Source organism: Littorina saxatilis, linkage group LG4, assembly GCF_037325665.1.
Source record: "Littorina saxatilis isolate snail1 linkage group LG4, US_GU_Lsax_2.0, whole genome shotgun sequence".
NCBI lineage: Eukaryota > Metazoa > Mollusca > Gastropoda > Littorinimorpha > Littorinidae > Littorina > Littorina saxatilis.
In genome coordinates, this window is record NC_090248.1 from 42,773,146 (window position 1) to 42,791,336 (window position 18,191).

At 42.6% G+C, this 18,191-nt stretch overlaps 1 protein-coding gene across 1 annotated transcript; it reads right to left on the bottom strand.

The window, feature by feature from the left end:
* Positions 1–949: 949 nt before the first annotated feature.
* Positions 950–8,673, bottom strand: LOC138964797 (uncharacterized). Its single transcript, XM_070336847.1, has 4 exons — positions 8,530–8,673; positions 3,358–3,466; positions 2,411–2,490; positions 950–1,752 (listed from the first exon to the last, which is right to left on the bottom strand). The coding sequence occupies exons 1-4, from the start codon at positions 8,639–8,641 to the stop codon at positions 1,601–1,603; spliced, it is 453 nt and encodes a 150-aa protein (XP_070192948.1). The 5' UTR covers positions 8,642–8,673; the 3' UTR covers positions 950–1,600.
* Positions 8,674–18,191: the final 9,518 nt, after the last annotated feature.

Here is an 18,191-nt window from a genome sequence, read left to right on the forward strand (position 1 = left end):
AAGAAACAGTACAAAGAACACATCCATCAATACATTCTATAACACGAATAAAATGATTCAAACAAATTAAGTACGTACACCATGTTCAATTCGGTGTCAAGATAATTGTATGGGATGGGACATAATTATATAATACTCTCAAACATACATGTGCTGGTAACCGGGCTGATAATTAGAAGTAGAAGCATTGGAAGAAAGTTCCAGTTCCTGAATAATTTCCGAGACTTAAATAGGTCGATCAGATTCAGAAAAACATTGATTTCATAACTGTCGTGAATTTTGAGCAAATTGCGTCTGGTGCAATTCCAGTGACTACTTAAAGCAGAGGAATGTCTTGATCAAAATGCTTTCAGAGAACATAATTGCCGCTTAAGTCAAGTCTTTGCCTTCTTGACTAAGATTATTTTATGAGCTCGTGTGTATTAATGAAAAGTGGAACCTCTCGATCGAATACCGCACGAGTTGAGTCAGGTCACACCTCTTTGTTAATTGACTTTGCATTAAGACAACTTTCCTCGTGAGTAAGTGCACACAACTTTCCTCTTTAGTATGATAAAGTAACGCAACAGACATCACACACACACACACACACACACACACACACATACACACACACACACACATACACACACACACATACACACACACACACACACACACACGCACACGCACACACACACACACTCACGCACGCATGTACACACACCCATACACACACACACATACACACACACACGCGCACGCACGCACGCACGCAAGCACATACACACACACACATACACTCACACACATATATACACACACACATACAAACAAACACACACACACACACACGCACGCACACACACACACACACCACACACACACCACACACACACACACACACACACACACACACACACACACACACACACACACACACACACACACACACGAAACGTGACTGTAAGGAAACTGCTTTCACAGTTGAATAAACACAGAAAAGTCGTGGTGAACGCACATACTAAAAACGTATTTCTAATAGAAAAACGTCCTATGTATTGACACTTTCTAAATTGCCACTAAACCTTGATAAGCATTATGCAGTGGGTGGATATTTGGCCTCTTTTGTGTAACAAAATAACAAACTCTGGAATGTTGGTGATGCTTTTTGTCTAATCTAATTTAATACCAAACGCATTGAGAGTATGGTAACCTACGCTGAAAGGTACAGACCGCCTTATCATAATACTGTATACTATGAAAAAGTGTATAAATAAGGTTGTACATTGTTTCCAGTGCAATTCGGGGAAACATCATCTACAGAATGCATGCATTTGACCATACAGATTTTGAAACTTACACGATTAAAGATGTTGCTTCCAAAGTAAGTTGCCAGAAGCAGGTAATGTGATGTGTTGCTAAATTAAACAAAACCCCAACATGAACATCACTTTTCGCGTTTAAATATCATTTAATCTTATTCCTGATTGCTGATCAGCGCACATACGTTTATGGATCTTTGTCTTGATTTTCACTTTTTTTAAACATTTTGAGCAATGCAATTTTGAAAGAAAAAAAGTTCGCGCATTCACAAAAGGAAGCGCCAATTAACTTGTCTTTATTTAGACCTCTGATCCGTTTGCAAGGCAGAGTAGAAGTGAGATTCTCGACCGTCCTGAGATGTTTGCAGTTGATCGTAGATAGGGCCAGGGATGATTTCCAAATAGTCGTGAGCGTCCTCTGTCGGGAACTGCATTGTTACCGGCCTCTCTAAAAACACATGAACAGAGTAACTATTAGCACATTATAAACTTGGCAAAACATTTATTGCACCCATTGGTACCCCAACTAAAAGCATTCATACCCGGCGTCATTTTATTCAAAAATCAAAGACACTCAATTCCGCTATCTGTAACACTTTCTGGATCACAGATTTCTTTTACAGGGGTCATGTGACATCTGCCTAAACAAGGTTACCCCCAAAAATCGACCTGACGACCTAATTGCACACCGTATACACACACTCACACACACTCACACACACACACACACACACACACACACACACACACACACACACACACACACACACACACGCACACACACCAACACACACACACGCTCACAAGTTCAAACTCACGCGTACGCGCGCACTTCATACAACATACCTCATTCTATGGTGATGATGCCAATAGAAAAAGCTGTTGTGTGTGTGTGTGTGTGTGTGTGTGTGTGTGTGTGTGTGTGTGTGTGTGTGTGTGTGTGTGTCTGTGTGTGTGTGTGTGTGTGTGTGTGTGTGTGTGCACGAGTGTGTGAATGAGTGTCTGCATGCGTGTGCGTGTGCGGTGTATCTGTGAGTGTGCGTTTGTCCGTCTGACAATATGTCTGCCCATTGCGTGATGTTTTGTGTGTGTGTTATTATTCCTACCTGACTGTTCACCTGGGATACTTCCGATTTCTGTCACTTCCCCTTGGTCGGTGGGTGCTTCAGACTGTGATGGCTCCCACCTTTTTACGACCGATTCAGATGTAGGCAATAAATGAAAACATCACTAATTACACTAGATGTAAAAAAAAAATGGTTGATTAGATGAATCTAAAACGAAATGAGGCAGAGCGTTGTCTATTAGAGATCAAATAACCAAAGGGAAGTCAGCGCTCTATATGTATACGGCATCTGTAATGGCGTAAGAGAGAGTTATCTGGAGCCTTTCTCCAGGCGCCTGAGATAATGACAAGCATGCACATGAACAAGCGACTTTCATCCTCAATAAGATGAAATGAATAATTCAATGTATTGATGAATTCTGCTTCATAAGGTTAATTGATGGGATTGAATGTTTTGACTGCTTGATAAGAATGGTTGGTTGGATTGATAAACTGGACTGATTTGTTGATACACGGGATTGATTGACTGGAATTATTGAAAGAGAGAGAGACTGAGAGAGTGTAATGTGTGTATGTGCGTTGGTGCGTGCGTGCGTGTGTGAGTGTGTTTGTATGAATGTATGTGTGTGTGCGTGTGTATGTGTGTGTGTGTGTGTGAATGTATGTATGTGTGTGTGTGTGTATGTGTGTGTGTGTGTGTGTGTGTGTGTTGTTCTAGTGTGTGTGCACGCAGGCTCATGAGTGTACGTTAGTGGTTATGTTTGTATGTGGGTACGTACGTGAGTGCGTGCGTGTGAGTGTGTGTGTGTGTGTGTGTGTGTGTGTGTGTGTGTATGTGTGTTAGCGTGTGAGTGTGTGTACACGTATGTGTGTGTACACGTATGTGTGTGTGTGTGTGTGTGTGTGTGTGTGTGTGTGTGTGTGTGTGTGTGTGTGTGTGCGTGCGTGCGTGCGTTGGATGTGTGTGTGATAGCAATTGTTACTGACCTGTCACAGACAACTACTGCAGCCACGACTATGGCCATTATAACCAGAGCTCCCAGGCTCGCTCCCACAGTAACCCAGGTCTCGCTTGTACCTTCCGCCGCTTTGGCACCTGCAAAAGATACACAATCAAAAAAAATCATAAGTTACAAACATGAAAACAATGAATCAATACTCACATGAGAAGAAAGTCCTGCACACAGCATTCAGACACAGAACGTGATCACGGGAAATGATAATCACATTTTGGCTGGAGATGCGAACTGACAAACCGCATACAGTTTCGTTAGGCTGACAACACCAAAGGTATGTGTATGTGTAGAAGCTTTTGACTGTTTATATATTGTAATCTACGACAAAAAGACAAACCGTTGCTTCAGCAATGCTGTGATCTGTACTGCATCTTTAAACAAAACGAAAAAAAAAATAATTTGCATGATTGCATGTTTATTTAGTGTTGCACATAGATTTGAATATTTACACGCAGTGGTTGATATTCATATTTTGATTGCAAAAGTATGCGTAGGACTGTATGGAACTCCATTATAAATTAGATATGTTTTTAACTATGAATTACGGTTAAGGAATTTAGACAGATAAATGAAAGTATATAATGGTTGTCATAAACAAATATTATTGCAATTGTATTAAAATAGTTTAAGTTATTGAGACATCCCAGTGCACTAAGGGATTTATAGAGCAAATCGAGAAAATTCATTATTGAACGAAGCGCATAGCGCTGATTCAATAACTATTATAACGATATTGTCAGTACAATGTACCGCCATAGAAAAAAGAAGATTCAAAACACACATTTTGCTACGCGCATTTGGATTGGCATTTCTGTGTGGTCAGGTCGTGTAAGATCTACTTTTGTGTGGGCTGTCTCAAGTGTGTCGTGCTTTCGTCACACGCAAACTCTTGTTTTAATTTTTGTTGATAAATTCCAGTGTAACGTTAAGCTAAAAAGTGATGATCTTTCATAGAGACCTCATTTGAACTCGGAGAAAGGAATGTGCTCTTAGTTATTTGCTCGACACCTCCAGTCGAGCTTCGAGGGATTAACTGTGCAGAGTGATTCCCCTTGAATTGACTCCAATGACTGGTCGACGGTTAGCACATTTTCAAAATAAATGTGGTATGTTTCTCGTGTTGTATCTTCACTCATCGGGGAGTCTGGTATTAAATATGAACAGTAAGAATGCTCTGAACTCTACACGTTTTATTTCCCCATCGTTATTTCGTTCACATTTGCCCAACATGTTAATTTGCTGAGCGAGGTTTATGTCGTCTGCTAGGCTAGGCCACTTGAACCACTGCAGTCTCATTTCAAAAACAAAAATTACTCGTCACGTTGCACTGAGTCTGCACGCATGAGGCAGGCTGGTAATAAGTCTTATACATGGTAAGAACGTTCTGAACCCTACACGTTTTCGGTTACGATTGTTCTTGCCTTCAAATAATAATTCGGAAACCATTCATTTATTGAACTGATGCAGTCGTATTTCAGTGTAGTCTGCTACGTATGCCAGAGTCGATCGAGTCAGTCGACTTCCAAACGCTGGTCTAGCTGGTACGTTATCGGGATAACACTTGTGTTTTCTGTTAGCCGCTGGGAATTGTATACTAACTCATCATTTGGTAATGTGGATAATAAGCTACATGCCACTAACACGGCATAATTATGAGAAGAATCTTCGCAAGTCGAAACTGAACAAGTCGCGTAAGGCGAAAATACAACATTTAGTCAAGTAGCTGTCAAACTCACAGAATGAAACTGAACGCAATGCAACGCAGCAAGACCGTATACTCGTAGCATCGTCAGTCCACTGCTCACGGCAAAGGCAGTGAAATTGACAAGAAGAGCGGGGTAGTAGTTGCGCTGAGAATGATAGCACGCTTTTCTGTACCTCACTTCGTTTTAACTTTCTGAGCGTGTTTTTAATCCAAACATATCATATCTATATGTTTTTGGAATCAGGAACCGACAAGGAATAAGATGAAAGTGTTTTTAAATTGATTTCGACAAATTAATTTTGATAATAATATTTATATATTTAATTTTCAGAGCTTGTTTTTAATTCAAATATAACATATTTATATGTTTTTGGAATCAGCAAATGATGGAGATCAAGATGAACGTAAATTTGGATCGTTTTATAAAACATTTTTTTTAAACAATTTTCAGATTTTTAATGACCAAAGTCATTAATTAATTTTTAAGCCACCAAGCTGAAATGCAATACCGAAGTCCGGGATTTGTCGAAGATTACTTGACCAAAATTTCAACCAATTTGGTTGAAAAATGAGGGCGTGACAGTGCCGCCTCAACTTTCACGAAAAGCCGGATATGACGTCATCAAAGACATTTATCAACAAAATGAAAAAAACGTCTGAGGATATCATACCCAGGAACTCTCATGTCAAATTTCATAAAGATCGGTCCAGTGGTTTAGTCTGAATCGCTCTACACACACACAGAGACACACGCACATACACCACGACCCTCGTCTCGATTCCCCCCTCTTCGTCGCGATATAACCTCCGTGGTTGAAAACGACGTTAAACACCAAATAAAGAAAGAAAGAATTCCTCCCTCTACGTTAAAACATTTAGTCAAAACTTGACTAAATGTAAAAATTAGACACAGCGGGTTCTATTTTTAGATCAGTGTGCTGCACTGTGCCACAGGCGCATGGAATCTGTCAGAAAAAACTACTTCTGCTTTAAGCCGCAGGAAAGTTATGGTCATTTGGTAATGCGGAGAATATAAGCTCTACATGTCATTAATTAATTCTGAGGATGAGAGTACAGTCTCGCTTAGGCAAAGGGCGGAAGAATACGCTCTGTGGAAAAGTTAGCGCACTCTAAGAGTGCGCTAACAGTTTTAAGCGCATCGCCATTAGCCAATCAACTGGTTCACATCAGTCATGTTTGTTTGTTTGTTTGTTTGCTTCACGCCCAGCCGACCACGAAGGGCCATAACAGGGCGGTGCTGCTTTGACATATAACGTGCGCCACACACAAGACAGAAGTCGCAGCACAGGCTTCATGTCTCACCCAGTCACATTATTCTGACACCGGACCAACCAGTCCTAGCACTAACCCCATAATGCCAGACGCCAGGCGGAGCAGCCACTAGATTGCCAATTTTAAAGTCTTAGGTATGACCCGGCCGGGGTTCGAACCCACGACCTCCCGATCACGGGGCGGACGCCTTACCACTAGGCCAACCGTGCCGGTATCAGTCATGTCACACCAGTATTTACTAACAATGTTTATTATACACTAGCGGAAAAAAGTTAAGGACGGTTCACACACGCAATCATAGCAAAAGAACGAATGAACATATCGTACGGAAATTTGGAACACGTTTACTTCAGTCAATGTGCAACGCAACTGCAAAATTTGGGTTTATTTCATCGAGCCGATTCGGTTATTCATGTCCACAAACAGCAGAGAGGTCACAAATAAACATAACAAGTCTTTCATGAGGTCAATAATGGGTGTGTCCGCCACGTTTGCGCTCAAGTTCACCACACCATGACCGCATAGAGTTCATAAGCTTCGTGAAAAAGGCCTGTGGAATGGCCTGCCACTCCTGTTGGAGCATCTGCAGCAGCTGCTGCAGGTTTCTGGGAGGCTGGTGGTTGGCCCTCACCTGCCTGTCCAGTTCGTCCCATACATGCTCTATGGGGTTCATGTCTGGCGAACAGGCAGGGAAATCCATCCTGACGACCCCGGTTTGCTGGATGTAGTCGTTGACAAGCCTGGCCCTGTGAGGAGTAGCATTGTCATCCTGAAACACGGCGTTTGGGCCAATCTGCTGCAGGGTCGGCAAGACAATAGGGGCGAGAATTTCGTCCCTGTAGCGTTGACCAGTGAGATTCCCGACCACATGGTACAGGGGGGTGCGTTGATGAAGGCTGAAGCCCCCCCAAACCATGACAGAGCCCCCGCCGAAGGCCACCCTCTCATGCACTGTGTCGTCTTCATAACGCTCGCCCTCACGCCTCCAGACCTTGCGCCGGCCGTCAGAATGGTACAGGTTGAACCTGGACTCGTCACTGAATAGGACCTGAGCCCAGTCCCGGCGCGTCCATCTCAAGTGGCGGCGACTCCAGGCCAGACGAGCCCGGCGATGAGCCTGTGTCAGCAGGGGACGCACAGCAGGACGACGACTCCGCAGCCGGGCGTCATGCAGGCGGTTGCCGATGGTCCTCTCACTAACGTTGATGTTAGTGGCCTCCCGTAACTGCCCTCTGATGACCTTGCAGGTGGTGGCCCGGTGCTGCAGCGCCTGCCGTTGGATGAAACGATTTTCCCTAGGAGTAGTCTTTTTGGGGCGACCCGACCTGGGCCTCTCCTCGACATTGTTTGTCGTCTGGAACCGTTGATTCAGCCTTACAATGACTGAATGCGATACCCCAAGTTGCCTGGCCACTTCGCACTTGGATACGCCGTCGTGGAGCCAGGCAATTGCTCTTCCTCGGTTGAATGTTGTCAGCTTCCGTCTGGCAGGCATGGTGAGGAGATGGCAGCTCGCAGAAAATCGGCGGCTTATAAAGCCGAGTTTGTGATCACAATTCACACTCGAAGGATTGTCCTTACATGTGCACAACAATTTTGCCATGTTACCTGCCTTATTCTACCCGTGCGCACGCCAAACAACAGCCTACTTTTTGGCGATTTTGCTATTTTAGTCACGTGCTGCAGCTCTGCGCCCGGGAGTCCCGTGCAGTTTTCCTGCTAACACAGCATAACCTACCCATTGGTGTGTAGCATGCGACAGCCATTTGATTTTGCTGACGAAAGAACAGGGTGTTTTAAACAAATGAAAGTCAGCGGGGAAATCAGTGGCCCGTCCCTAACTTTTTTCCGCTAGTATATGAGTGTGTACTTATGATAACAGAATGTTGATGTGATCGTAAGGAAGGACCAATGAACAAGGATCTGCTCCCTGCATGTGGAAGGAAGAACCAAAGACAGAAAGTGAAAACAATAAATTAATAAAACAGTTGTAAAAAAAAGTGTAAATATGAGAAAAGCGCAATGCGTTAAAGTGGCTGCGTGCGGCTATAACAAAAGTGCGGTAAATTAGGTGAATTCTGACACTATGGAATTTACACTTTCATCCGACAAAAAATCACACTTCTTTCTGTGTAAATGACGTACGTGCATTGTAAATACCACTACGACACAGTGGTGGTTCTAGCCCCAGAGAACAGCTGGAACAGTGTCCCGTCACCTTGTCACACACCTCACCGTTACTGCAGTTACCGCACATCTCACCACAGTCAATGCCCCAGAGTCCGTCACTGCAACCTTGGAGAGAAACAGACAAGTTGAGATAGATATAAGGAAAGAGACACAGAGAGATAAAGAGATATACAGAGACAGAGGCAGAGACAGACAGAGACAAGGCCAACAAAACTTTGATTGTAGTGTGTGTGTGTGTGAGTGTATGAGTGCTTGTGTGCTTGTGTGTGTGTGTGTGTGTGTGTACGTGTGTGTGTGTGTTTGTGTGTGTGTGAGTGTGTGTGCGTACGTGCGTGCGTGTGCGCGTACATGCGAGCGTGCGTGCGTGCATGCGTGAGTGAGTGTGTGTGTGTATCTATATGTGTGTGTGGGTGTGTGTGTGTGTGTGTGTGTGTGTGTGTGTGTACGTGTGTGTGTGTGTGTGTGTGTGTGTGTGTGTGTGTGTGTGTGTGTGTGTGTGTGTGTGTGTAACAAACAAACAAACACACAAAGACAATTGTACGCACTCAGCACTTGAAACTCGCAAATGTTGATTGTATCATCGTTTTTCTGAGTTTGCTTTGCCGTTGCGTTCTTGGATGCCCTAATGACAGTTCCGGTCAGAACACCTTCGGTACACGTGATGGATATGTTTCTCTGAGCGGGGGTGGAGTTAAATCTGTAGCATTCTTGTCCATCCACAGTGATTTCAACTCCAACCATTCGTTTCAAGAACCGGTCTGCAAAGCGTCAGATATGTTTCAAGCTTGGCAAGTAACACGTACATTCATTCGATCGGAATTTACTGCTTCAAAAGATACAACCAGTGACCTTCTGAGGAACTTTATTATAAGAAAACATTAAACTCAGAAATGGAAATTATTTTCTACATGACTGCATGGACACCAAATGCCACTATGAAGCAAATTCGGAGGTTCTTGTTGGAAACACAGTGTTGCATACAAGGATTCCTAGCATGTTGATGACTGCGTCGTCGCAAAATGAGCATGATATGACGTAAATAGCGCGACAGTTGTGAGAAATACCCGACCCTGTTTAATCAGACTTAGCTTTAAGCACTTATTAACTTCCTCATGAGTTTGTATAGAATTGCACGAAGTTAGTACCGAAACTCTAATCTTACCCATATGTGTTGCCTGTTACTCACTTCTTGTCCAGACAATGTTGCTGACAAGATTAGTCTGACGTAAATAGGCAAGAATATCTAAGAAATGCCCATCCTAGCGCTGTTCCACCAATCTTAAATCACGTTGATTTACTTGCTCATGATTTTGTATAAAAATGCACGCAGTTAGCACCGACATTCTAATCTTACCCACATGTGTTGGTTGTTACTTACTTCTTGCCCACACAATGATACTGTGCACGGGATAGGGACGACCAAGGTCAACCTCCCACCACGATGGGTTGGCGTAATCTCTGGTGTGAATACAGTTGTTAGCGTTCCGCCGGTATTCTCCATCCGTGTTGCCGTTCACTGCTCCCCCACACCCCATCGATACATAGTACCGTGTGCTCATGTTGCAAGATTTGTTGAGCGCAACATTTTCTGTTTCAAAAACACAAAAATCAGATAACACTTGCAGTGCTCATGTTGCACGGTTATATACTTTTCTGTAAGAAAACCACGAGAAAAAAATAGATACTATTAATCAGGCTGTTGTGCTTGCACGCCTGCCGTGCGTTTGCGCGCGCGCGTGTGTCTGTCTGTCCGTCGAAATCTGAGGGGCTGAAGCTTTAAAACAAGTAACTATTAATAATTTTATATAATGAGGTACACAACTTGAATTGCTATCTCCTACTGAAATGAAATTTCTCGTATGATGAGATTTCTACAGTTTTTAAGGAACCGCAAACAATTATTTGGCTCTCCGTCTCTGATGTGGGCAGGCTGTTACATGGGAGAAGACCATCCCTCCATTCGGTCACATACCAACATTAAACAGTCACGATGCTCTCTTTGCACAATTGTAATTTTTAATGAATTGATTTCAGAAAAGCAACTGGTCCTTTTTTGCGAAAATAAATCATAAAAAAAACAACTAAGCATCGTAAGCAAGCAGGGCGTTATTTTTTGGTACGTATCTAACTGGGGGGATGGTCGTATTTGATATAAAATCCAAGACAGATCTGAGATGGTGAGCCGAATTGTTTTCACTGGAAAGAACGTGCCAGTGCCTGTGACCTGGTAAGTCATCCTTTATGTCTGTTTTATTTCAAATGGGTTTACTTCTAGTTAAAGTGTGGCCGCCATGTGTATATCATCATTGACAGTATATCTACGTCTTAATACATATAGTCCAACCTTTCACCAGAGGATCATATTTAAGTCATGTGCTCTACCTAATGAGCTAACACCCCCCCCCCCACCCCCCCCACGCAGCGTTTATCAATAACCTTTCCGTCTAGTTTTAAAAATAAGCAAATTAACACCAGCGATCACATGTTAAAGGAAATGTTAAAAAGTATTTGCAACGATTATTATTTTACAACTATCTTGTTTTGAACATGGCGATAGGATCGGATATTTTGACGAGAAAAGTATAATACGCCGAATCGAAGACATTTACCACGGGTTATCACCTACACGACAGATTGGGTGTGAGATAGTCAGCTAGAGACTGTCTACTAAGTAAACAAAAACAAAAAAGTCTCGGGAAGCGATTTCTAAACATTTAGTCAATCTGTCGGCCTGGACAAAAAAGTCGACACTGAACAATCAAGATCAGCCATCACCAAGAACATTAGGGCTCGACAGCCAAAACCCGAAGACCGAGATAGGTCGAGCTGGTGTTGGCGAGAAATGAACACATATAGGACCGAATTACTATAATTGTTATCACATTTTTAGAGTAAACATGACAAATCTATATTTCCTGAGTCAGCGAATGATAGAGAATGCAATGAAATCCTTTTTCAAATTTCAATTTTAATTATATTTTTCAGATTTATAATGAACAAACTAATTAATTAACGTTTAAGCTTACGAGCTGAAATGTAATCCAATAATCGGGATTCAGTCGCAGATTACTTGTCCAAAATGTCTATCAGTTTTATAGGAAAAATAATGAGGTCCCCATATTGCAGCCTTAACTTTTATGAAAAAAACGGATATGACGTCACCAAAGACACGTATCTAATTATATTATGTGAAATACTTTAATGGACAAACTCAGTGTTTAAGCTTCCGAGCAAAAATACAACCCCATAGTCCGGACTGATGCTAATATAAGCCTACTCGGTCGACTTAAACATTTATTAAAAATTGACTGAATATAAAAAGAAGGAGAAAGCGAATAGCCACGTTTGCTTTACAACTTCCTACTTTCAATCACGTTACCCTTGACCAGATATAGAAATAGAGCACGAAAGCACCCGTCGGTTGAAATCTTAACACGACTGTAAATATTGCTACAGTCCTCTATTTGCTTAACGCCATGTATAATACTCTCACTACATCGAGACGAGTGTTTGTGCAACGCAAGTATCACGGTTCGGTTGCGCTGCTTTGAAACTACAGTTATATTCAGATGGTTCCTTTTCTGTATAATTCTTAACAACAACAACAATATAACAATGAAAATGTACTCACCAGTACCAGAAACACGTGACCAACAATAAAAACACAGACCTGTGTAAAAGGAAAAGTTGTCCGCTGGGAAAAAGAGTCCACGGACTTTCGTTCCCGTAGGGCTCCCGTTCCTAGGAACGATAGTCCCCAGCCGGACACATGTTCCTAGACTTTCAGCGGACACATTTTCCCAGGACAGAAGGTCCTAGCCTATATTTAGAGGTCGCACATTACCTGGGGGACATCTTTTGTTCTTATTGTGTGTACTTCTGGGCAAATAACATTTGTTGAGGTCCGGACAAGTAAATGCGAGGAATAAACTCCTCATCTCAGAAGCAAGGGCTTGCTGAGATGAGTACTGTTGATATGTTACATGTTTACAGGGTTCATTATCATTTATGTACATAGTTAATACACAACAGCCAGTATGGGTGTGTGAATGACACCGATAATTAAGTGACACTTAGAGGCAGAAGAAAATCATTAAGGGGGAAGGGTATAATGTAATATGTAGCGTACTCACCAAACATTCCGGTTGAGAAGCAATTGTCGTACAGCGTTAAAATGAGAAGAGTACTGACAAACTGTCGATGCGAATCCATGTTGACTGCAACGTGTTCTGCGCGGAGTTTCAAGTAAGTATATTTTAGTGAACCGACAGTGCGTACAGTAACAGGGAAGTAACTTTCAGTTGTATTTTTAGATGCAGCCAACAGTTCTCGAATTAAGGACAGGTATTACAGATACCTCCTTTTCGTGTATATTTGTATCTGCACACTATCTGTCCAAATTTGTACATGGGAATATATACAAACACACACACACACACACACACACACACACACACACACACACACACACACACACACACACACTTACACACACACACAAACACACACACACACACACTTTTATACACACACACACACACACACACACACACAAACACACACACACTTGTATACACACACACACACACACACACACACACATACACACACACACACGCGCACACACCTACACATTTTTATACACACACACTCACACACACACACACACACACACACACACACACACACACACACACACACACCGGTGCACACACACACACACACACACACACACATACACACAGTTCTCGTGATGCCAATGAGGGTGCATTCGTGCTAATAAAGCCTGTTCATAAATTGGCGAAGTCGCCTACGCAAAGTATTCTTCGCAAAACTCGCCGCACGAAGCGGTAAAAAGACTTCGCAAAGTCTCCACGAAGTCGACTTCGGGCTCAATTAAGGACGGCCATTTGACTTTGCATCGAACAGATTTGGCAATATGACGACATATCAGAAATTAAAACACTTGTTTGTTTGTGTTTTTTTAGTGTTATTTTAGGAACATAAATTATAGCCGAATCCACAGTGTCGGAGGAAGTTTACATTTGGGCGGGTAATTTTGCTTACAATTAAGGTTAACATTGGCCTGCAACACTCTTCATGGAGGTTTCTAAAACTGTGTTTATGACGGCTTACTAGTGCCCAAACCTGGGGTTACCCATTATCACGTGATAATTACTAATTAACGCTGTCAGTTACTGTTTTCACTCGTTAGTTACTCTTTTTCACGGGATAATTAGTAATTTTCACGGGAAAATGACTAATTTTTAGTTTTGGCACTAGCAATCCGTCAGGAAGTGAGCCAAAACTAAAAATTAGTAATGAACAGGTGAAAGTTTGCAATTTTCCCGGGAAAATTAGTAATTAACACGTGAAAATGGTAATTATCAAGGGAAAATTACTAATTTTCCCTTGATAATTACAATTATGAGGTTTTGGCACTAGTAAGCCCTATGACGGCTTACTAGTGCCAAAACCTGGGGTTACCCATTATCACGTGATAATTACTAATTAACGCTGTCAGTTACTGTTTTCACCTGTTAGTTACTCATTTTCACGGGAAAATTACTAATTTTTAGTTTTGGCACTAGCAATCCGTCAGGAAGTGAGCCAAAACTAAAAATTAGTAATTAACAGGTGAAAGTTAGTAATTATTCCGGGAAAATTAGTAATTTTCCCGGGAAAATTAGTAATAAACACGTGAAAATGGTAATTATCAAGGGAAAATTACTATCTTTCCCTTGATAATTACAATTATGAGGTTTTGGCACTAGTAAGCCGTCATATGTGTTTGCCCGTGTGAAGAGTTAAACACACAAAACCTAAATGAAGAAATACGCCAGCTGTTGTGCATCGGGGCGTACTATTTGCATGGCTACAACTTAGTTATCACGATTTCATAGACACCTGCTCCTAAATGTATGGACTGTTGAATTGAAACACTTTTTTCTCTCACAAAATATGGTGAATCCCGAGTTTGTCATGTGTGACCAGGGGATGAGTGGCTGACACCTTAATGCTCAGGGCGTATCTTGTGTAGTTTTGATGGCTTCAAGTATACTACATTGGGGTGTGCACGTTAAAGATCCAACGATTGACAAAAGGGTCTTTCCTGGCAAAATTGTATAGGCATAGATAAAAATGTCCACCAAAATACCCGTGTGACTTGGAATAACAGGCCGTGAAAAGTAGGATATGCGCCGAAATGGCTGCGATCTGCTGGCCGATGTGAATGCGTGACGTATTGTGTAAAAAAAATTCCATCTCACACGGCATAAATAAATCCCTGCGCCTTGAATATGTGCGCGATATAAATTGCATAAATATTTTTTAATTAAAAAAATAATCCCTGCGCTTAGAACTGTACCCACGGAATACGCGCGATATAAGCCTCATATTGATCGATTGATTGATTGAAAGTTTCCTTTTACATTTAGATTTGACACAAGTAGTTTATAAATACTAATTGACTTTGTTTATCTGTGTGTGTGGGTGTGTGTGTGTGTGTGTGTGTGTGTGAGTGTGCGTGTGTGTGTATGTGTGTGTGTGTGTGTGTGTGTGTGTGTACGTGTGTGAGTGTGTGTGTGTGTGTGCGTGTGCGTGTATGTGCTTGCGTGCGTGTGTTCGTGTGTTAGTGTGTGTGTGGTGTGTGTATTTGTGTGTGTGTGCGTTGAGTGTGTGTGTGTATGTGTGTGTGTGTCTCTCTCTCTCTCTCTCTCTCTCTCTCTCTCTCTCTCTCTCTCTCTCTCTCCCTGTCTCTCTTTGTTCTCTCTCTCTCTCTCTTACTCTCCCTGTCTCTCTTTGTTCTCTCTCTCCCCCTCTCTCTCTCTCTCTCTTTCTCTCTCTTATTCTTTCTCTCCCTCTCTCTCTCTTTGTTCTCTCACTCTCTCTCTCTCTCCCCTCTCTCTCTCTCTCCCTCTCTCTCTTTGTTCTCTCTCTCACTCTCTCCCCCCTCTCTCTCTCTCTCTCGCTCTCCCTGTCGCTCTCTCTCACTTTCTCTCACTCTCTCTCTCTCTCGCAATATAAGCTACATGTCATTAATTAATTTTGAGGATGAGAGCACAGTCTCGCTTAGGCAAAGGGCGGAAGAATACGCTCTGCGGAAAAGTTAGCGCACTCCAAGAGTGCGCTAACAGTTTTAGCGCATCGCCATTAGCCAATCAACTGGTTCACATCAGTCATGTGACACCAGTACTTACTGACAATTATTATTATTATTATTATTAATAAAGATGATGATGATGATGAAGATGAGGCATGAAGAGCATACATATGTGAGTGAGAGAGATAGAAAGAGCGACAGAGAGAGAGAGAGAGAGAGAGAGAGAGAGAGAGAGAGAGAGAGAGAGAGAGAGAGAGAGAGAGAGAGAGAGAGAGAGAAAGTGAGAGAGAGCGAACAAAACTGCTTCCATACTTTCAATTTATCTTCATTCACTCGACAACATAATCTTGGAATTTGTCTGGCGCTTTTCGCACTCTCCCAGACCTTCTTAGTATGTCAGTGTTTTCTGCTTTGTTTGTGTCTTCATGAATGATGTCCTCTGTGTGAGAGTTTGTGTTTGTACCAGTTTGTATGCCTGTATCTGTATTTTTTGTCTCTCCTGGTTGTTCGCGAGTAACAAACTTCTTTGTGTGTGCTACATTTCTTTTGTACTGTTTCGCTCCATCTGGTGACTGAACTACAACCTGAGAACCTGTTTTCTCTACGACTTTGTACGGTTCTGGATCATAGGTCGGAGTCAATGTGTCATGTTTCTTCTGTTGAAGGAGTACAGCGTTCCCTACATTCACATCAGACTCTTTTGCACACCGTTTCATGTCTGCATATTCCTTCCCCTTTTCCTTTCGGAATTTGTCACGGTCGCGAATGTTTTCTTCGAGCTCTTTTCTCGGCACCGGATCTAATTCAGGTAACTTGGTTCGAATCTTTCGCTTGAACATGAGTTCAGCTGGTGTTGCACCCGTCGTTTGATGTGGTGTAGGCCCCTACTTGCGGTACGCGATCAATAACTTGTTTAGTTCGCGTTTTAAGTCTTTTTTCTGAGCATGAGCAATCTTGAGTGTTTTGAGGAGTGTACGGTTTTGTCTTTCAACCTCTCCATTGGCTTGCGGCCACAGCGGACTAGTTTGAATGAGTTATATGTTGTTCACGTCTAGAAACTCTTTGAACTCAGACGCAGCAAACTGAGGTCCGTTGTCCGCACGCAGCGATTTGGGTAAACCATACCTCGCAAAAATGTCTTCCAACACTTCGATCACTTTGGTTGTCACTGTCGACCTGAGTATCGCGGTCTCAAAGTATCGACTATAGTAGTCTACGACTACAAGTATGGATCTTCCATCCGGTAATGGTCCTACCAGATCCACAGCAATGGCTTCCCAAGGTGCCTCCGGAAAATCTGTACGCACCATTGGTTCCGGTACGGATGGTTGACTCACGATTTGGCATTCGTAGCACGATCGTACACGGCGTTCTGCATGTTTGTCCATCCCTGACCACCAAACTTTTGTTCTCAGTCTCTCTTTTGTTTTCACTATCCCCTGGTGACCCTCATGTGCGATATCTACCACGCGGTCTCTGAGACTTTTCGGAATCACAATCCGTGTTCCTCGCAAAACTAGTTTTCCGAGTGTAGTCAGCTCGTTCCTGAGTGTTCTGTAGACAGGATTCGGACAATCATTCCAGTTCTCGGTTTTGATGCACCTACGCACCTCTGTCAACTCTTCATCTTCCACGGATGCTTCTTCGATTTCGCGAGCAGTCATGGCTTTTGGAACAGCTTGTTCCGCCGCAAAGTACTCTTCAGCTACGTTTCTGTCGTTCCGTTTCTCCTCTTTTCTCACAAGTCGCGACAACGAATCTGCTATGTTCTGCGGTCCGGGTTTGTATTCAACACGAAAGTTGTAGCTTTGCAGCCTGAGAACCCATCTCTCGATCCTAGCGGACGGTTTTGACTTATTCGAATAAATGAACTGAAGCGGACGATGATCAGTTTCGAGAACGAAGTCAATTCCGAACACATACTGATGGAATCTTTCGCAAGCCCACACAAGAGCTAGACCTTTTTCTGTTTGCGAGTACCGTCTCTGAAAGGCTACGGCTCGCGTAGGAAATCACGCGTGTTTCACCAATGAGCCCAGAATCTTCAATGGTGTGTCACTACCATAAGCGTACAGCTGTTTTCCTGTAGTGTTTGCATGCGATCTGCATTTGATGTGCTTCTGTTTCATGTTGTGCATTCTTTACAACTGAAGCGCTACCTTGGGGCAGTGCGTTTTTCTTTTCTTTTATACGACCCACTGCACAGCTCAAGGTAACAGAATGAGAATTCTTGCGGGCCCACTTTGTAGTCAATGGATGAGCTCGTAGATGCATCAGTTAAATTATTCATTCTCTGATTATAAGGTTACTAATTGTGAAGAAAAAAACAGACAGTTCATATGACAAAAAATTTTGGGTTGATACAAAATACCCCGTTGACATATACGACCAATCATACTCACAGACAGATGTGTACGCAGACAGACAAGCAGGTCAAACACACACACACACACACACACGCACGGATGGACGCACGCACGCACACACACACACACAAACACACACACACACACAC

What these genes read in the sequence shown, in the direction of transcription:
- LOC138964797 (XM_070336847.1), bottom strand. Translation starts at nt 8,641, where the DNA reads ATGTGCGGTAACTGCAGTAACGGTGAGGTGTGTGACAAGGTGACGGGA. An exon ending in GCAGTAGTTGTCTGTGACAG is followed by an intron (nt 2,491 to 3,357) that starts GTCAGTAACAAT and finishes GGTCGTAAAAAG; the next exon opens with GTGGGAGCCATCACAGTCTG. An exon ending in TATCCCAGGTGAACAGTCAG is followed by an intron (nt 1,753 to 2,410) that starts GTAGGAATAATA and finishes ATGTGTTTTTAG; the next exon opens with AGAGGCCGGTAACAATGCAG.